Raw genomic sequence first — 22,134 nt, 5'->3', positions numbered from 1 at the left:
CTAAAATTATCGGATTCAATCGGGACAGCCTGAGTTGCGACTTTGAGAATTGCCTGACTTATAATTTTGCTTGTCTTAAGACCATTCTCAATCATTTCCCCCATTTTGATTGCTTCCGAGAAGGATTTACCTACCGCGGACATCATGTTTTGAAAATAATCTGGCTCTTGAGTCTGAAGGAAGACAGTGATTAAACCGCTTAACTCTGGCCGCTTGCTCTCTCCATTTAATGGCATATTCCCTGAAACTTTAAGTTGGTTTTTTCTTTAAGTTTGAAAGGGAATTGCGGTCGGGGACAATGTCAATGTTGTATTGGAACTGTTTGACAAAGGCTTGTGCCATGTCATCCCAGACATACCAGCGAGACGTGCCTTGATCCATAAATCATTAGGAGGCTAATCCCGTAAGGCTTTTCCCAAAATAAGCCATCAATAATTCATCATTTCCTCCTGCACCTCTCAGTTGATTGCAATACCTTTTCAGGTGGGCTATGGTATCTCCATGTCCATCATACTTTTCAAATTTGGGAGTCTTGAAACCGGGCGGCAAGTGGACATCATGGAACATATATAGATCTTTGAAGGCAACACTCTTTTGACCTGCCAATCCTTGCATGTTTTTCAACCGTTGTTCTAAGTTTTTCACTCTTTGGGTCATTTCTTCCTGTACCATCTTTCAGGCAGGCTTTTCAATGTTTGCAGGAAGATCAAATGAGTACGAGTGGTACTCAGGAGAGTGGTACTGCTCTTGTTGTATAGCAAATTGTGACTCATGACGAGGCTGTCCTTGACCACTGGCCCATGCTTGAAATATTTCGGTCATTCGCTCTTTCAGTATTCTATTTTTCTCAAACACAGTAAACTCTTGTTGAACCCTTTGACCCTGAGTCTCTTGAGCACTTGTAACAACTTCGATGTTAGTTATCATTTTTCCTTGGATCTTATGTTTCCAGCTTACCACAAACCTATCACCTCATCTTTCTTCACAATTCAAAACAAAACATGTTAGAATGCACTCAGTCGGACCTTATTATTATCAATATTTTTTCATTCTTCATTTTTTTCATTTCTTTTTAATGGTGATCGAACCTGATGTGGGTTGCTTACGTATCATGTGGGAACATGAATCAGATCTTGCGTAGTTCGGGAAGATTATGAATAAAGTAAATAAACTAACTTTTTTTTGAATTTTTTATTTTATTTTTTCGAAAGAAAGACTTATAAAGAAGAAAAGTAATATTTTTGGATTTTGATTTTTCTTTAGCATTTTTGCAAAGAAAGACTTCTAAAGAAGAAAGATTTTTTTTAAAATCTTTTTCTGGAATTTCGAAAGAAAAACTTCTAAAGAAGAAAAAAAATATTTTTGGAATTTTATTTTGAATTTATGAAAGAAACGCTTCTGAAAAAACGAAAATATTTTTGAATTTTGAATTTTCTTTTCAATTTTGGAACAAGAATGAAAATATTTTTGGATTTTTGGAAGAAATTAAAAGAAAATATTTTTATATATTTTTTTTAAAAAAACAATTAGGGTCTAAAAGAAAGGCTTTCTAAAGAAGCAAGTAATGGAAAATATTTTTGGATTTTTTGAAAATTGGGGTCTAAAAAAAAAGACTTTTTTAGGGAGGAATTAAAGGAAAATATTTTTGGATTTTTTAAAACTATCGGCCGGAACCGATGAGGTTTGCCTACGTATCTCACACTCGGTGAGAATCAGACCTGCGTAGTTCGCCCAGTTTTGACGGAACAAAAGAAAATATGACTTATTTTGAAATGAATTTTCTTTTTTCTTTTCAAAATTTCAACAGAATTTCGGAGTAATTCAAATACCTACCTCTCACTCTCTTTTCTTTTCTCTTTTTTTATTTTTTTTTATTTTTTTATTTTCTTTCCCTATTCTAGAAGTCAGTCAACATGCAAGCCGAAAAAGGCAGATACGTAAGTAGCACGTAAGATGTATCAGGATGGTCTTTTAATTTGGGTGCACCTGTCCTAGACGGACCCAACCCCTATATTGAGTCCCTAAAGTCAAATGCAAATAATACAAACAAACGTTCCTACTAGGGATCCAACATGAAGCTGAGTTATTCTGAGATAAAAACTTGGGTATATTGTCCTAGATTTGTGTACCCCGAGCGGACAACCCGAGCCGAGGAGGGGGCTTCGTACCGGGAACCAAAAGGCCATCGGGCTTTGTAACTTGTCCGAGCCTCTTTCTTATTTCAAGGTATGACACTAACAGAAGGAGGAGTCATGCTAGCGTGCACATCCTCGTAGATGAGAAGAGAAGGGTTTCGTAACAATTTATATACAGTTCAAATTATATCAAAGCGGTAAAAAGCGGCATTTAGCACATTAGGCTCAAACATACAATAAAATCAGATAATAAATAAAGCCAATCATATGCTGGACAGATCCCAGACCGTAAATAACAAGAAAATCCTAAATGGACCTCTACCCGGTCAGAAATTGGATTCGAACAAAAACTGTTCTAGAGAGCTAAAACTTTGAGCTCTTGAACTCTTGACCTAGAATGGTAGTAAAAATGAGTTGTGCTTCTTGGTGTTAATGGCGGAACACAACTAATTTTTGGATGGCTTTCATGGTAGTGAGGTCCAACGAACAGCCAGATTTAGGGAAATGAAAATCTCACGAGAAACGAACGGGAAAATCTGATGGGGGTCGTCTTTTTGTTCAAAACGGCTGAAAACTTCAGGGGTCTTTTATGTGTGTGTGTGGTTGTTTGGAGGTGAGCAGCGACGCTAGGTTACATGGGTGGGCATTTGGTGGTGTGAGGACTGAGAAGATCACTGGCAGGGGGGTGGGGTTTTGTGTATATATATAGGTCTAGGTTAGTTTTTGTAGGGTTATGGGCCTAAGAATTATGGGCTTGGTAATTATGGGTTAGGTCCAAAAATTAGGCCTAAAAATGGATTGCTCAAGCCCAAGTTTTATTATTTCACCGTAAACAAGACTAAAAACTAATTAATCCTACCTAAGAAAAATAGCTATTAAAATAAGACTGACCATTAAAATAAAACTATTTTTGGTATTTTTCAAGACTAAAAATGACTGCAAAACATTAATGAAACTATTTTTTTTGTAATTTTTATTTTCTTGTAATAAAATAAAGTGAAAGAGTCAAAATTAGTTGAAATAACGATATTAGGCCAAAATTAAATCTTTACGTGCTACAATATGAAAAATCTTGGGGAGGCTCAAAAATCACATATCTACACTTCTGTGGCAGGATGACCGAATCTGCGGTCCCAACACTCCTAGCCTAGATCGTATTTGCAACCCTCATGGCCGCACCTGCGGCCAAAACCTCGCAGGTGCAGTCACACCAGAAGCCCAACTGCTTCAGCCCTTCCTTAAATTCTATTTTAAATCCGTTAATGTGATGACCCAAAAGGTCATCACTTGTTTTTAAAATAATTCTGCGTTCTGAGGCATTAAAAACCACTTTCAGTATCACCTCGATTTGTGTGCATAGTCCGGGCTCATAGCCGAAAAGCTATTATGTGAAAATCTGTGAAAATGTTAAAATTTTGACTTAAAATGCATTTAAGTTGACTTCGGTCAATATTTTGGGTAAACGGAACCGGACCCATGATTTGATGGTTTCGGAGGGTCCGTGGAAAAATATGGGATTTGGACAAATGCCCAGAATCGAATTTCGAAGTCCCAATCCTGAGAAATGAATTTTTAAAGAAAATTATTTTTCTGAAAATTTCTATGAGTTTTGGAAATGAAATGCATTTAGAATTTGATGGTATCGGACCCTTATTCTGGTTCCGGAGCCCGGTACAAGTCTTATATGTGAAGTAAGATGAGTCTGTGAAATTTGGTATGAAACAGAAGTCGTTTGAAGTGATTCGGACCCGTAGTTGTGAAAATTCCTACTTTGAAAGTTTTGAGATTTTTCTTAGATTTCTATGCTAAATTTGTTGTTCAGAGGTTATTTTGGCGATTTGATCGCACGGATAAGTTCATATGATGTTTTTGAGTTAGTACATATGTTTGGTTTGGAGCCCCGAGGGCTCATGCTAGTTTTGGAAAGTTTTTGAACTATTGAAAGTTGTAGGTTTTTGGTTGTTCAGTGCACAGGGATTTTGTTCTTCGCGTTCGTGTGGTCCCACTCGCGAACGCTTAAGGCAAATCTCCCAGGTGCCAGTTTTCTTCTTCGCGAATGCGAAGCCTGAGATGCGAACGCGAGGCTAAGGGGGGAGTACCCTTCGCGAACACGTCCAGGCACACGCGAACATGTAATGGCCTGGGGGGGGGGGGTTCACATTTTGTTCTATGTGAACGCGGCCATTGGCCCGCGAACGCGAAGGATCGAGGGGTCAAAGCTCCGCGAACGCGAGCCCAATGTCGCAAATGCGAAGGTCACTTAGGCCCAACTCTTCGCAAACACGACAGGCCTATCGCAAAAGTGATGAAGGCCTGCCCAGTGATTTTTAAACATAAGCAAAAAACGGGACTTAATCAAAATTTCCTAACTTCTTCGTCCAAACTCCAAATTGGGCAATTTTTGAAAGGGGATTTCACTACCAATTCATAGGTATGCAATCTTAGACTCTTTTTCTTCAATTTTCATTAACACCCATTAGATTTCTAGGCTTAAATCATGTTCTTAAGGGTAGAAAATTAGGGATTTGGGTAGAGTTAAGGTTTTTTGTATATTTGGGATTTAGACCTCGTTTTGAGGTCAAAATTTGGAACGAATTATATATTCGGGCTCGCGGGTAAATGGGTAATTGGGTTTTGGTCCGAACCTCATATTTTGACCAAGCGGACCCGGGGCAATTTTTTGATTTTTTGAGAAGAATGATGGGAAAGCTATAATTAAGCATTGGAATTCGATTGTTTAGTGTTTATTGATGTTATTAAGTCGATTATGTCTAGATACGATTGATTTGGAACCAAATTCAAAAGGAAAAGCGATGTTTGAGGTTTGAGTTGTCGTGGAAGTTCGAGGTAAGTGTTTGGTCTAACCTTAGCTTGAGGGATTAGGAGTTGTGTCCTATTTGCTACTTGTTTCTTATTGAATACGACGTATAGGCATGGTGACAAGTATCTATACATTGTTGTCGAGCATGACCTTGAGTCTTAAATTGCAATTCATTGTGTTCTTCAATAATACTACGGATGCTTAAGTTGATGATTATCTTTATTGAGCAAGGATTATGATTATTCTCGTGAAAATTACTTATGATTGAGTATTGGTGTTAGCTGAGGTAGTTAGATGTTGGAATAAGTTTGGTTATAGCTGTTTCTCCTTTGCCGGGACGTATTTACTTATACTGTCGATTCCCTTACCGGGATAGTGTAGTTCTTTCTCAATCCCTTGTCGGGACTCTTGTTAGGATTATTATTGATTGTATATGTGGATCGGGTTGCGCGCCGCAATAATATTATATTTGGATCGGGTTGCACACTGAAACAATATTATATGTGGATCGGGTTGCACGCCGCAACAATAATATGATTGGATCGGGTTGCACGCCACAAAAATAATATAATCGGATCGGGTTGCATGCTGCAACAGTGATAAACGCTATGGATCGGGTTGCGTGCCGCAACAATTGATGATACAAAGTGTTTATAGATTGGATATAAGTTTCTTATTGTTTTGCTATAAATTCTAAGTTGTCCTTATGCCTTTTCTCTTGATTTACTGTTGATATTGATATACCCCCGCAGCATGTACCCCCTCCCATCTTTACTTGTTGTTCCTATTTTATTTTCCACTGTATACTATATAACTGCATAGGTTTCGTTGGTAGTCTGGTCTCACCCTCGTCACTACTTTGTCGAGGTTAGGCTAGAGACATACCAGCACATGGGGTCGGTTGTGCTGATGCTATACTCTGTACTTGTGCAGATCCCGGAGTAGCTTTTGGACAGTAGCATTTGGGTGGCTTCCTTCAGTCCAGCTAGAGATCCCGAGATAGTCCTGCAGGCGTCCGCAGGCCGGACGTTCTCTTCTATCTTATTATGTATTCTGTTTTCATTGTTTCCGAGACAGATTGTACTTTCCTTTAAGACTTTTGTTGTAGTAATCATAGACCGTCCATGAAATTGTGACACCGGATTCCGGGTAGAGACGTATGTTGGCATTATAGTACTAGCTTTGGTTATTTTATCAGATTGAGTCTTCCGCTTGATTTTATTCATCGTTAATATTTCAATGTTGATTACTTGTTAATTCAAATTGTTAAAAAGAGCTAAAATGAAATAGTTTGTGATTCTTTATTTCGCGGCTTGCCTATCTTCTACGAGTAGACGCCATCACGACTCCCGAGGGTGGAAAATTCGGGTCGTGATAGTTAATTACCCGGAATCCACCTGAGACCGCTGAGATCCCGTTCAATCACACCAACCAGTCCGATAACATAACACGGACCTGCTCGAGGCCTCAAATCACATCAAGCAATGCTAAAACCGTGGATCGCGCTCCAATTCAAGCTTAATGAACTTTAGAATTTCAAACTTCTACATTTTATGCTGGAACCTATCAAATCACGCCCGATTGACCTTAAATTTTGCACATAATTCATATTCGACATTGCGGACCTACTCCAATTTCCAGAATCAGAATCCGACCCCGATATAAAAAAGTCCACTTCCGGTCAAACCTTTCAAAAACCTTCAAATTTCTAACTTAGCCAAATGACTCCAAAATGGTCTACGGACCTCCAAATCCATTTTCGTTCGCGCTCCCAATACCATAATCGCCATACGGAGCAATTCCCAAACTCAAAATCTCAAAAGGACATCGATAATCACTGGAATGTACTTCAACCTAACTTATGAGATTCTTCCAAAATGCTAACTTCTGCTGAAACGCTCCCTGGTCATCCAAAACTCGATCCGGACATACGTCCAAGTCCAAAATTATAATACGAACCTGTTGGAACCTTCAAATCTCGATGTCGAGGTCGTTTACTCATAAATCAAACCTTAGTCAATTCTTTCAACTTAAAGCTTCCGAAATGAGGATTTTCTTTCCAAATAAATTCCAAACTTCCTGAAATTCAATTCCGACCATGCGTACAAGTCATAATACCTGAAGTGAAGCTGTTCATGGCCTCAAATTGTCAAAAAATGTGCTAGAGCTCAAATCAACCAATCGGGTCATTACAATGAGTTTAACTGTTGAACTTGGAAGCAGGCCTACATTTCTGTACTGTTATTTCTATAATTGAACTGTACCTATTGAGCTCGTCACTTCAGCCCAAAGGTTAGTCTTGTCACTTATTGAGTACATTGGGTCGGTTGTACTTATACTACACTTCTATACCTTACGTGTAGATTTTGGATGCTGATGTTGTTGTGTATAGCGAGAGCTAACATTGAAGATGTATCTGCCATCCAGTTATAGCTGCATCTTGTCCTAGGTAGCTTTGTAAATTTTTAATCTGTTCGCATTTATTTCAACAGATGATGTATTTTATTTCATGTCAGTTTTGCATATTCTAAATCTTAAAAGCTCATGATTTGTACTACCAGTCCTTGGGGGAGTGTATTAGAGTTAGTTAAATATATTTAAAAATCGGATTGTTATTATTTGGCTTACCTAGAGGGTGGGGTTAGGTGCTATCACAGCTAGTTAGATTTTGGGTCCTGATAATATGGTATTAGGACTGGTTGATGTGATTGGACGGGTTCATTCTTTTTATTTATAAAAGAAAATGAAAATGTATAAAATCATAGTTTCTTTTAATTTATATTTTAATAAATAAGCTAGAGATTTTAGTATTTTTCTTAATTATTTCGTGTTGTAGTTTAATTATTTTTTAAATATTTTTATTGGTCTAAAATTAATAAGCTGCTATATTTATTTTAATGTTTTAAATTTTAAAAATAAAAGCAAAATACAAAAATAAAAAAAGATTAATTATATCAAAAACAAAAAAAATAAAGAAAAGAAGAGTTGGGCAAAAATATAATTTCTTAAAAAAAAACTTTAGTGTTAGCTAATAAAAGGTTTGATTTGTCCTATATTTTAGAAAATTATTCACGTATATCCTTAAATTTACAATCCATCTAAATATGTCCCTACCGTTAACCAAGTAAATAAATTCTGCCCTAACCCTAACAGAGTTCTACCATGGCATCGCTACCCTTCTCTTTGACTGCCAACTCGGTAAATTTTCAGCCAGATTAAATTCGTTTCTCACTACTAGAAAACTGTCAAAAAGCGTCAACTAAAACCGACTGAAATAGATCGGAATCCAATTAAAACTGATCGCTTTCCGACCGACTTTAGTTCATCGAAAAAATAATGGTCACTAACGTTTGGAGACCGTAGACGGCCGATATTTCCGACTGAAGTCGGTCGGTAATTTCAACGCACCTTTGACCAAATAATCCGACACAAACTATATATATTAACCGAATTCAGTCGATATTCTTGAAAATAATTTTTAATTATTTTTTAAATTAGCGATCGATATTGGTCTGAATCTTAATTAATTATTTTTTTAAAAAATATATATATTTTTAACCGAAATCAGTATTACTAAAATATTTTAATTGAAAATAAAAATTCCGACCGATGTTTGTCGGTAATTTCAAAACTAGTAAATTCTTTTATTCATTTTTGAAAATTTTATTTTAACATTTTCAACCGACTTCGATCGGTATGCGGTCAGTTTTCTATGTAAAATTTTGGTTCTATAATGCAGCATTACATTGCTTCCATTCAACCAATAACAATAACAATAACAAATATAACAACAACAATAACAACTATCAAAACTATATTAACAATATTTATAGAGTTTCAGAAAATCCAACAACAAAACTTTTCACAAGTTAAAACTTTAAACATCATTCAATGAGTGTTTTGTACTACATCATCTCCATCTCCACTACTAGAAGCTTCATCGTCGGCATAGTTCGAAGGATCACGACGATAAGGATTAGCATCTGGGGAAGGGAATCGGGAAAGCACCACTAGCAAGAAGATTACCCAGCTGACCTTGAAGGACATTAATTACACTTACATATATATGACAAACGTTGATACTTTAATTTATTCTCAACTATTCATTATATCGCTCGAATGCTTGATCGATGAATAAATAAGAAAACAAATTTTGAAGTTTAAGTGAACATTTTATTTATCATGTACCTGCATTATTAATCTTAAGTCTAAGTGACGAGATGCTCCGATATAATGAGTGACTAGAAGCTCCAAAATATGTACAATCGACAGAGTGTTAAATGTTTTATTCTCGATCACCTTATTAGTACTTTGCTCTTATACTTCATCAGTGGATCAATTGGAAATTCAATCATATTAGATTAAAACTTACTATAACATATTTAAAAACAAAGTGTATAGTTCTATAAGATGTAGTGTTATATTAATACTTAAGTTATAGCAACAATAATATATGTATACTTATATAGTTATATTAATGCTATACTAATATTTATGTTACTGCGGCTTAAGTATTAATATAGCACTACATCTTATAAAACTATACACTTTGTTTTTAAATGTGTTATAGTAAGTTTTAATTGCATATAATTGAATTTCCAATTGATTCACTGATGAAGTATCCGAGCAAAGTACTAATAAGGTGATCGAAAATAAAATATTCAAGACTCTATGTGTATATATATATATAGTTATTGTGTGTGTGTACCATGATAATTAGTTATTGTATTGTACTAATCGGTTACATGACCAGTGATGATTCTTATAGCCAACCCCAATTTGTCTGGGATGAAGCGTACTCTTTTTGTTGATAAGCCAATATTCGAAATGATATATAGAGTAAGAGATCACCTACTTAGTGGAAATCTTAAAATTAAACTAAAAAAGCAAACAAACAAAATGAGATGGCGAGCCAAAAATTTTCAAGATTGACTTTGGAATAGATCATAATTGAAAATAAGGAGAAATCAATTTAGGAGCTAAAGATGTATGCATATATATTGCACCAATTAATTCTGATTAATTAGCTCAAAATTTAGAAACTTCATTTACACGTTTTCTTCACACACTCATCAGACAAGAAACTGAAATTTAAGACGTGGTGAGAAGGCAAAAACAATGTAATAATAATAATAAACAACTCAATCATGTTTATATACAATAACTAAAGCATATATTAACTGAAAAAGTTACATGAGAGAGCAAGCATGAGGATTTTCATCACTGAAAATCTGAGGGGAATAATTAGCATACTCCATATTATAATTATTGTAGTAGTATTTTGCATGCAAATATTCATTTTTCTTAATGTCTGTCTTGTTATCATCTTCTCCTTTGCTTTCCTCGGCTTCAACTTGTTTCTTTCCTTCTTTATCTTTTTTCTCTTCTTCTTTCTTCTCAGTTTCTTCCTTTTTCTCTTCATTCTTTACTACTGAAACTTGTTTTCCAGTTCTTTTATAAACATCATTAGCTATCTTTTCTGAGTCAAAGACACCTTTTACGACTACTTGATTTTTTACAAGGTCTGTCGTGACAGATTCTACCCCTGCAATATCACATTTTCAAAATAGCAACTAATTAACTTGATACTGTGCCTAGTTTATAAAACCAACTCCTGAATCATTTTGGATTGAAAAACAGTAAAATATATATACCTTTAATTTTGCGGATCCGTTTCTGTAAAGCTTGAGCACAAGCATCACAATGCATTTGAACGTTCAAGACAACCGTTATTACCGGAGAAGGCTGCCAGGGAAAAAAAACATTTTTCACACTTTCATGTTAATTTATTTAATCAAGGAATTTCTTTTAAAAAATGATTGGCAAAGTGATAAAAGATCAGCTCGGTGCACAAAGTATTCTGTGATCACGGAGGTTCCGGGGAAGGGCTACACCCCAAGTGGGTGTGATGTACGCAGCCTAGATGCAAACACCAGTGGTTGATTCCATGGCTTGAACCCAAGACTTATAGGTCACAACTTTAAGGTTGCTCCAAGCAGGGGCGAAATGAGGAAGGGGGGGGGGGGCGGAAGGGGGTTCACTTCGCCGAAAAATTACATTGTATATATAAGACAAAATCTGGTTTTTACCTCTATATATTAAGTTTTGAACCCCCTTACACAACCCGAAAGTGTAGTTTAGTGGTCAAGGGGGTTCAAAACCTTCATAAGATTATACGTTCAATTTCCACTAGCTACAATTTTTTTTTTTAAACCCCCTTCGTGGAGATCCTGTCTCCGCTGAAGGCAGCAAAGCTCCCTTTCGATTGGCAAAGTGAAACAAGCAACTTAAGCAGTGAATTTATTGTGTCAAGTGCTCCTAGGTCCCATCTTATTATAAGATGTGCTCATATCACCAATAAAAGTTGCCGTGAATTGATAAGTAATACTCCTTCACTCTTTGTTAGATGTCTTGGGTTCGAGTCCTTAGTGGGAAACCACTGTTGTTAAAGAATGATTTATATCAAGGCAAGATTTTTCGACGCGAATACAGATTTGGTTGGCTCCAATGCGGATATCGTTCGCTGACTGGCAAAGCTGGCCAGTCTCAGTTCTTTTAGCCTAATTAAGAGGGCATGCAGCAGCAAAACCTTGACTGACCCTTAGCTTGACCTCTGGCTATATATTGCAAACCCAACTATGGCTCAAACTTCTCCCGGGGCCAGGTCCCCATCTAAGCTTCGTATAGTTAAATGTGCCCAGTGGCTACAGGGGCGGTCCCAAGTGGAGAGTAGTGAGTTCAATTGAACCCGCTTCGTCAAAAAATAATACTGTGTATATGTATAAATTATGGCTAAAGCAAGGTAAATTTTGTATAGAAATTATTTTTAAACCCGCTTATACAGCTTATACCACTTATGTTAGTTATGGACTTCTCCGACTGAACCCACTTTCACAAAATTTTGGGTCCGCCACCGAATAGCTACGTAGTCCAAAATATCCCTTTGCTATGTATTCAACGTAAAAATCCTTTTGTATGTTATCATGTTGCTTCTAAAGATCCATCCAATAGCTAAACTTTATTTACTTTGGGTTTATTTCCATAGCCTATCTCGTCTTCAATAATTTGGTATCACTGTTATCATAACTATTTTTTTAAACAAATATGAATTAATTAGAGAAGTAGCACCTACATAACATAAACGTACTTATGGCTAAATCTGTCAAATCATTAACTATAATTGGATAATAATGGATTACCAGTTAAATCCTTGAAAGCAAGTCCCAAGGACGATATTATTCACTTTGCATGTGCTTGGTCGGCAGGTAATTTTAGTTTATATAATAAAACTTTTTTTTTTTTCATCAACCAAAAAGATAAATTATACGTAGTACTAATCCCGTTATCAATTGGTCATGCAAACACTTTTGTACCATATATCTAGAATTAAATATTACTTCATCCGTCTCATATTAACAGTCATAGTTACTAAAAATAGTTGTCTTAATTTATTTGTCATTTAGAAATTCAAGACAAATATTTTTTTTTTAACCTTAGTAACTATTGTTCTTGAAGATGGAGATAATCAGATAACACATAAATAGAACAAATATTTAACTAATAGAGATTATATCTTAAGACATAAATAAGGGTAAAATAGTCCAATCTCTTTCCTAATGAATATCTTTTAAGAGGCATGTAAAAAAGAAACACGACACATAATATGAGACAGATGGAGTAATCAATTTTGAACATTGTAGTCTGGCCCTTCCCGGATACCGCATGCATGTAGCGGGAGCTTAAAGTACCGAGCTGCCCAATTTCCAAGTAAGACTCAAACATGATCCTTCAGCTAAACGATATATTTAAAAGTAAAAGTAGGATTTAAAGCTTATGAGTTCGGAAAGTAAAATGAAAACAAAGTCATTGTTCGAGTAACAAATAATGAGACAAAGAGATGATTATCCACAAGTATATACAGAAATAATAATTAATTATAGTACTAGTAAGAAAATTACCTCATCTTTTTTCTCTTCTTTGGGCTCTTCTTTCTTTATAATTTCTTCCTTAATTTCTTCTTGGGGTGGCTTAGGGAAAGGTGAAATAAGTTCAACTTTTCGACCACTTTTTTTTTGGACCCTTTCACACACTTTAAGAGGGTCTGCAGTTTTGCCTTTCACTACCACCTTACTGGCCTTGTAATCCGCCGTTACTTCCTCTACACCTATAGTTCCAATTTCACCATCAAAATTTGAGTTTAAGTTTTATATATAAACTCATAAAATCATATATACCAAGGTCCTAATTAACCATGCTTGTATATATTACTAACAAGATTAATATACAACATAAAGTTAATGACTTTGTTGGAGTATAGTCTTCCTTCATGGTATTAAATGTTACACTTGGGAATGAATTGAAAAACATGCAAAGGATAATGTGAGATAGAATAATAAATGAAGATTACTAAATTAATGACTTGTTTTAGAAAGAAAAAAAAATCTCCTAGAACCAATTAAAACTACAATCTTGGTTCACTTTTAATTGTCTACTTTTGATTTATACTGCTTTTAAGAAAAATAAATAAAATATATATTTTATAATTTTACCCTGATAGCATTTCCAAAAGTCTTAGAGAGATGATTTGCGGAATAAGTAGTTAATTAATAAGAGTAAAACAGGGAAAAAAGATTGTCTTTTTCTTGATTTATTATAATGAACAAGTAAAAGTGAACATGTATTTTTAGTATAGTGGATAGGTAAAAGTGAACGGATGAATATATTTTAAAAAAAATGGAAACCAACAGACTGAAATGGAATTTGAAAGATTTTGCCTTGCATTTAAGTAACAACAACAAACCCAGTATAATTCCATAAATGGGGTCTGGGGAAGATAGTGTGTACGTAAATCTTACCCCTAAAGATAAAGAGGTTGTTTCCGATAGAACCTCGGCATTTAAGCAAATAGTCCAAATATTGAAAACCAAAAGAATGCAATGGAATTAGAGGATAATGAGACCTTGGAATCTTTTCAAGGATCTAGCAATTTTTCTAGCACAAGCTTCACAATGCATTTCAACCTTTAGCACTATCTCTTCTTCCTTCTTTTCTTCCACTTTCTTCTCCCATATGTTCAAAAAATAAGAAACAAAAAAAAAAAAAAAAACATAGCTAGAGTACCTACATTGATTTATAAGTTTATAAATATAAATAGTGTTAATATAAAGAGTTTAAATTTAATTACCTCACCCATGTTAATACTAGCTCTTTAAACAATGCTGATTTTCAATGAATGTGAAACTCTGCAAATGAAAAAACTATATAATTGAGTCTCTGTTATTGTTTACTGCTTTTGGCTGGGAAAAATGAGAAGAAGCACATTTAAGTAGAGGTGGACAGAGGCCATATGAATAGTGACATTGCAAATCTGACCTGGAAATATTTTAAATTGCAATAGTGGTCCATTTGCTGATTCAGCATCTATTATTTGTCCTAGTTGTCAAATGTCGACTACCGGGTCATTTACATTACTGTTTCCTTTTATCTCTCATTTTATTATAGTCGTTGTTTTAATTTACTTGTTTTTTTTTTCCTATCTTTGTTTTGAATATAAAAAGAAAATTTTGAATTATTGAGTTCTCTCCATCTAAAAATTAAAGTTGTAATGTGATTTAACATATATAACCATTTAAATCAAAGTACTCAATTTAAAATTTAAAACTTGTGATTTGCTTCAATATACTCCCTCCAGTCCGCTTTAATTGATTTTTTTGTCTTTTTTGTGGTCCAAAATATCCGATTTTTTCATATATAAAGAAAGAATTATTATATTTTTCGAAAGTTGCCTTTGGAATAAAGAGTCTAGAGTATTTGTTGTATTTCTAATGATAATATTAAGGTTAATATTGTAACGACACGACTGGTCGTTTTGAGCGATTGCGCTCGGTTCGGCAATTTGAAGTCGCGAGCAGCTTCACATTATGTATATCGACTTGTGTGCATGATTGGATTCAGTTTCTAGATTAATTGAAGTTGAATTGGAAGAAGGAACCTAGTTTTGGAAGCTTAAACGGTGAAAATTCGACCGGAATTGGACTTTTGAGTAAACGACCCCGGAATGGATTTTGGGTGATCTCAATAGCTTCGTATGGTGATTTTGGACGTAGGCGTGCGTTCGGATTGTGTTTTTGGAGGTTCGTAGCTAATTTAGACTTGAAATGCCGAAAGTTGAATTTTTGAAGTTTCCGATTCGATAGTAAGATTTTGATATCGTGGTTGAAATGCGATTTCGGGAGTTGGAGCAGCTCCGTCATGTCATTTTGGACTTGTCTGCAAAATTTGGCGTCATTCCAGGTTGATTTGATTGGTTTCGGCACAAGTTTTCGAATTTGGAAGATTTGGAAGTTCGTAGTTCGATTCATGCTGTGATTCATCGTTTCGGCGTTGTTTGATATGATTTGAGACCTCGAACGAGTCCGTGTTAGGTTATATGTCTTGTTTGTATGTTCAGACGGGGTCCTGAGGGCCTCGGGTGTGTTCCGGGTGGGCTACGAGTATTTTTCCCCTTATTTTGAACTGCTGTTTCTACTTCTGGTATTCCTCTTTCGCAATCGCGAACCTCATGTCGTGTGCGCGATGTGTTGTTGTTGGTCGCCTCTTTTCCCTTCACTGTGTTCGCATATAAGCTCACGCGATCGCGAAGGTCTGTTTTTCTCTACTTCGTGATCACATCTGTATTTCCGCGTTCACATTGTAGAAATTATGAGCTGGGGGCGGTTGGCTATTTTCTCTTCGCGTTCGCATGAATTACCCCGCGATCGCGTAAGCCCTGCCCATTGTTCATCGCGTTCGCGTCCCTTTTCTCGCGATCGCGAAGAGTATTTCTTGACAGCTTTGAATCTCTGCTACACGATCGCGTCTCTTCTCCCGCGATCGCGATGCAGAAAACCCTGGGCAGATAGAATATATTCCAAAATCGAGGGTTTCACCGTTTTCATCACATTTTGACTTCTAGAGCTCGGGTCTTGGCGATTTTGGTGGGTTTTTCATAAAATTCATTTGGGTAAGTGTTCTTCAACTATAATTAAATATATTCCATAAGTTTGTCTTTATTTTTATCATTTAAATTGTGTTTTGGGATGGGGAAGGAGTTGGTTTTGAAGAAAGCTTCTAAAATGAAAAATCGTGATTTGAGGAACCAAATGGTATCGGAATTTAATAAATTTTGTATGGTTGAACTCATATTGGAATAGGTATTCGGATTTTGTAAAATTTGATGGTTCCGAGGCGCGGGCCCGAGGGTCAACTTTTGGATCAATTTTTGGATTTTGTTAAAGATTGAGACTTTATAATCCGGAATAGTTTCTTATGTGTTTTATTTGTACTTTGAAGTTAATTTGGTTTGATTTGAGCCATCCGGAGGTCTTTTCACCCGAGAAATGCATTTTAGAGTATCGGTTTGTCATCGTTGAGGTAAGTATCTTGCCTAACCTTGTGTGGGGTACTTCTCCTTAGGAATTGAGTCTTCTATGCTAATTGTAGTCCATGCATGCGAGGTGACGAGTGTGTGCTTGGACTTATTTGTGGGAAATTTGCCTCTAGGGTTCTTAGGTCCTTATGTGGAAAGTATCATGTGATGATTGGGTTTCCTAGTTGCTTAAATTGCCTCTATATGCTCCATATGACGTTGTTAGCTTTCCTCTAATTCTTACGTGTTACATTGACCCTTAATTGCCTTAATTGAAGTGATTGCCTTCCTTATTGTCTTGATACTTCTTGATTGTTAGTTCCTCTATGACTTCGTGCAAATAGGTTACATGTCTAATTGTTGTGGTTGTCGGTGTAATTATCACGTGTTTATTATGTCTTATTGTGTAGTTGAGGTTTGATTGTGAAGTTAATTGTTGGTAAAAGTTTGGTTATAGCTGATTCCCATGCCGGGACATATTTAATTCTTACTGTTGGTTCTCCTGCCGGGACGTGTTTATTCTTGTTGTTGACTCCCTTGCGGGGATATTGTTGTTTCCTTATTATTCCCTTGTCGGGATTCTTTCGTGATTGGTGTTGATTTGTATATATGGATCGGGTTGCACGCCGAAACAATATTATATGGATCGGGTTGCACGCCGTAACAATATTATATGGATCGGGTTGCACGCCGCAACATCATTATATGACTTGGAGCGGGTTGCACGCCGCAATAATATTATATGATTTGGATCGGGTTGCATGTCGCAACATCACTATATGATTTGGATCGGGTTGCACGCCGCAATAGTACTATATGATTGGAATCGGGTTGCACCCCCCAACAAGAAAGAATAAAAGTGAATATTGATTCTTATGGTGAGAACAAGAGTAAAAGCACGAAGGGTGATGCCGTGCACTTTCTGCTGTTGTGTTTATTTGTTGTTATCAATTCAAATGTTTAAACTGTTTAATTCCTTTATTGATGTGATCCCTTGTGTTAGAACCCACAATATTTTCAATACCTCACCGTATTTATATATATGTATATACATTTCAATACTTCAAACTTCAATAATTGTTACATCCTTAATTCAATTAGTTTCTCCATTATATCCCCTTAAACCGTCTGAGGTTGTATTTTCTTAAAAAGAAATTTCTACTAAGTTTTAAGTTATTAACTCCCCTGTTAAAAGTAATAATTCTTCTGATGTTGTATTTTAAATTGAAAGGGGTACTTTCTTACTCTAATGATTTCAAAAAAAAAATAACTTCATCTTTTCTCGCGCGATTTTTCAAATTTATTTAGAAATTGTAATTTAATTTATATTATGTAAATGGGACTTCTTGAACATCTTAAGTGCATTTGTAAGGATATTTTGTATTGTATATCATGTGTATTTTGTTGATAAGAGTGAGATGGAAAATATGTGGGCACAAGGTGCCATGCGTGCTGAAAGTTCGAAAGTTGAGATTATGATATGAGAAATCGAGGATTGAAATGATCGGGATGTTGTATTAAATATGATGTGATTGATTGAATTGACATTGTTTTCTTTATTTGGATACATTCTTACTTGTCTCCGTCTCTGTTATGTCAGTGTTGAATTGCTTGGGTTATCTGATTTACTTGGTTTTCGTTCGTTACTATCAGTGTTCTCCCTTTATTGTTTATACTATTCGTACTTGGATTTTCTCTCCGCAGTTGATATTACTTCGTTATCTTTATCTTGATGTTTTATTATCATATCATGTTCATGTCATTTGACCAGTAGGTGTCCTGACTGTTCCTCGTCACTACTCCACCGAAGTTAGTCTTGATACTTATTGGGCACTGCCGTGGTGTGCTCATACTACACTTCTGTACATTTTTTTGTACAGATCCAGGTGGATTGATAGTAGCTGTGGGTCGTCGCAGTGGAGACTCATGGTAAACCTGCTACAATATTTGTAGGTCTCAGAGTCACCTTCATTTGTACTTATTTGCATTTGCTCCTTTGTTTCGAGGTAGTGATGTATTATTTTGTGTAATTACTCTTAGATAGGCTTGTGACTTGTACCACCGATTTTGAAAATTTTGATTTATTCAGAGTTGGTTAATTTAAAGTTAGTAAGCATCAATGTTATTTCAGTTTATGTTAGCTTACTTAATTTAGGGACTAGGTGCCATCACGACTCCTTCGGAGGGATTTTTGGGTCGTGACAAATATGGTGAGTTAAAAGTAAATTCTTTAATATGTGTAAAAATAACCAAAAATTTACTTAAAGTGGACCGGAGAGAGTAATCATTGGGCACTGCCGTGGTGTGCTCATACTACACTTTTGTACATTTTAGTGTACAGATCCAGGTGGATTGATAGTATTTGTGGGTCGTCGCGGTGGAGACTCATTGTAAACCTGCTACAGTGTTCGTAGGTCTCGGAGTCACCTTCATTTGTACTTATTTCCATTTGCTCCTTTGTTTCGGGGCAGTGATGTATTATTTTGTGTAATTACTCTTAGATAGGCTTGTGACTTGTACCACCGATTTTGGAAATTTTGATTTATTCAGAGTTGGTTAATTTAAAGTTAGTAAGCATCAATGTTATTTCAGTTTATGTTAGACTTACTTAGTTTAGAGACTAGGTGTCATCACGACTCCTTCGAAGGGATTTTTGGATCGTGACAAATATGGTGAGTTAAAAGTAAATTCTTTAATATGTGTAAAAACAACCAAAAATTTACTTAAAATGAACCAGAGAGAGTAATCATTGAGAAGGGTTTGAGATTTTAAATAAGTAAAACCATATTTGTGGATTTGGAGAGTTAATTATTTAATACAAAAGATCGTTGGGATAATGTGTAGAGTCTTTTTGTTTTAGGAAAAGTAATAATTGAGAAATATAAATATAAAAAAAAAATCAATTTTCTGATAGCGCGAGTTGATATGAAACTTTTAGTAAACTCTAGAATTTTCAATTTGGCCCCTAAATTGAAAGTAGTGTCTGGTGTAAGGTCTTGAAATTTTGTTATTTGATATTTTTTTTATTCCTTCATTACAAGAGCTTCCAATCATGTTCTCTAGAATTGTAAGGTTTGGTTGGAAGTGAAAAATGCTGGTCACTTGTGTAAGTTATTTCATACGTGTATATATAGCCCAATAAGATTAGGCTCATAATTACTATTTAATTAATGAGCAAATCTCATCTGTCCGATCAGTTACTTGATGGACGTACCAGATTAAGTGAGAACCTCTATAAATTGGTCCTCACTCCACCCATTAGGATTATCGTATTTTATTTTTTTCTTCCATCTCTAAAGGCGGCAGTAACGTAAGGTTAGGGCAAGGGGCGAGAAACCAATTTTGAATTAACACTTCCGCTTCACGATGATGGCTCACTATTCAGGTATGTTTTCTGTAACGATTTCGTGTAAGATTATCATGTTCAAGATCCTGGTATGTAATTAAAGTTTATATTTACATATGGTATCAGAGCATAGATATTTGAATAGTTAATCTTCATAAAAGAATTTCGTATATTTCAATCCTCAATATAACGATTAGAAAGATGGGTTCTGGTATTGTACGCCGACAAAGAGAACAACTGCCTTTGAATTTGTGCATACCTTAATTACAAGAACCATGGAATACCTTAGTTACGGGATCTTAACCCATTACATTGAACAATTAAGGTGATAAAGCTATTCTTTTAAGTAATTAGTCATGTAAGAAGTTTTCAATCACTAAGGTAGTAAAGTTTTATGTCAAAGTTTCCGACCATAATTTTAGATATTATGTAATGATTGCCTTTACTTCCCACACTGTGCAATACCAAAAGATACTAACTGATGTATGTGTTTATAAAGCTATATAGAATGTTTAAATTTACATATACATTAAATTCATGTTTGTTTTACGCATGTATCGATGTTTATATAATTTGTTAGTCACCACAGTGATCAAACTAGAATGTTTTAAAATATTCACATGCATAAAGTTTTCTTATATTTGTTTTATGTGTGCACTTATGTTATATAGTTTGTTAGTCATCAAAGTGGCCAAACTAGTATGTTTATGAAAAATATGCATACATAAAATTATTGTTTATCCATGAAATTAATAAAATTCCTATAATTAAAAATTAGTGGATAAATTAATTTTCACTATTGCTAGAACTTAAGGATTTACGCAAAGGTGCATCAATTATTCTATGAATAATGAATATGATGAGGTAAATTAATATTCTTAGTCAAATATATATTGTCTGTCCAAAGGTGTCATGTATATTTGGTTAAAAATATTTAATTACCTATTAAGACTAAATGGCATTTAAATTATGATAGTGTATCGTTGTATTTACCCAAAGGAGAACTCCGATATGCTTTAACTGTTTTGTTAAATCCATATTGATTTGTGAGCATGTATTATCTATTTTGCAGCTATTCCTTTTCATTCTCTTGCTTCATCTGTTACTGTGTTCAATGGATTGAACTTCTCTGAATGACATGAACTAGTCCAGTTCCACTTAAGTGTGATGGATCTTGACTTGGCTCTGCTGAATGATAAGCCCACTGTCATTACTGATTCGAGCAGTACGGATGAAAAGTCTTTATATAAAGCATCAAAACGCTCTAACAGGCTAAGCCTTATGTTTATGCGAATGAATATTGCTAACAACATTAAGAGTACTATTCCACAAACAGAAAGTGCTAGGGAATACCTGAAGTTTGTGGAAGAACGTTTTCATTCTGCAGATATGTCTCTCGCTGGTACACTAATGGATAAACTCATGACCATGAAGTTTGATAGGTCGCATAGTATGCAAAATCATATCATCGAGATGACTAACATTACAATAAGACTTCAGACCTTGGGGATGAAAGTGGATGATTCCTTCTTGATTCAGTTTATTCTGAATTCGTTACCTCCTGAGTATGGACCTTTTCAAATTAACTATAACACTATTAAGGATAAGTGTAATATTAGTGAATTGTCCAGTATACTTACTCAGGAGGAGTCAAGACTTAAGAAACAATGGAGTCATTCAATTAACCTCATGGGTCAAGGAGCTGGTAAAGGACTTAAAGTGAAGGCCAACAAGTTCAAGAAGAAGAAAGCACATGCTAAAGCTCAACAGGATGCTAACAAGGAATATAAGGTAGATACGTGTCGTTTTTGTAATAAGGAAGGACAATATCAGAAAGATTGCCTGAAACGTAAAGCTTGGTTCGAAAAGAAAGGTATATTTAGTGCTTTTGTATGTTTCGAATCAAATTTAGTAGAAGTTCCTAATAATACTTGGTGGCTTGATTCTGGTGCAACTGCTCATGTATCTACAACGTTGCAGGGATTCCTTACGATCCAAACTACAAATCCAAATAAGGATTTCTTTTTCATTGGAAATAGTATGAAGGCTACAACTGAAGGCATAAGGACTTATCGTTTGATCATGGAGACTGGACGTCACCTTGATCTATTACACACTCTTTATGTACCTTCAGTTTCTAGGAATTTGATATCTCTTTTAAGACTAGATGTTTCTAGATTTGATTTAAAATTTAAAAATGGATGTTTCAATTTATATAAGAATGCTATTTTTCATGCTTCTGATCTTCTTAATGATGGTTTATATAAATTGAAACTCGATATTGGCTTTTCTTAATCCCTTCTTACTGTTCAATAAAACTGGATAATTGTCAATTGGCTTACCTAGCAGGTTGGGTTAGGTACCATCACGACTGGTGGATTTTGGATCATGACAGCAATATTTGGATGAAACACTTCATGAAGAA

The 22,134-nt window shown here is 35.2% G+C and overlaps 1 protein-coding gene across 3 annotated transcripts; it reads right to left on the bottom strand.

The window, feature by feature from the left end:
• Positions 1-10,058: 10,058 nt before the first annotated feature.
• On the bottom strand, positions 10,059-14,256 carry LOC104249183 (heavy metal-associated isoprenylated plant protein 7-like). 3 transcript variants are annotated; one of them, XM_009805559.2, is made up of 5 exons: positions 14,141-14,256; positions 13,916-14,015; positions 12,915-13,120; positions 10,611-10,701; positions 10,059-10,501 (listed from the first exon to the last, which is right to left on the bottom strand). In XM_009805559.2, the coding sequence occupies exons 1-5, from the start codon at positions 14,147-14,149 to the stop codon at positions 10,146-10,148; spliced, it is 762 nt and encodes a 253-aa protein (XP_009803861.1). In that variant the 5' UTR covers positions 14,150-14,256; the 3' UTR covers positions 10,059-10,145. The 3 variants fall into 3 exon arrangements, with proteins under 3 accessions (XP_009803861.1, XP_070030243.1, XP_070030244.1); XM_070174142.1 differs by having other exon boundaries at positions 14,146-14,256; XM_070174143.1 differs by lacking the exon at positions 13,916-14,015 and having other exon boundaries at positions 14,146-14,256.
• Positions 14,257-22,134: the final 7,878 nt, after the last annotated feature.

Source organism: Nicotiana sylvestris, chromosome 5 (assembly GCF_000393655.2).
Source record: "Nicotiana sylvestris chromosome 5, ASM39365v2, whole genome shotgun sequence".
In the NCBI taxonomy this organism is placed as follows: domain Eukaryota; kingdom Viridiplantae; phylum Streptophyta; class Magnoliopsida; order Solanales; family Solanaceae; genus Nicotiana; species Nicotiana sylvestris.
Note: the sequence above shows the minus strand (reverse complement) of the source record. Positions and strands in the feature narration are given on the sequence as shown.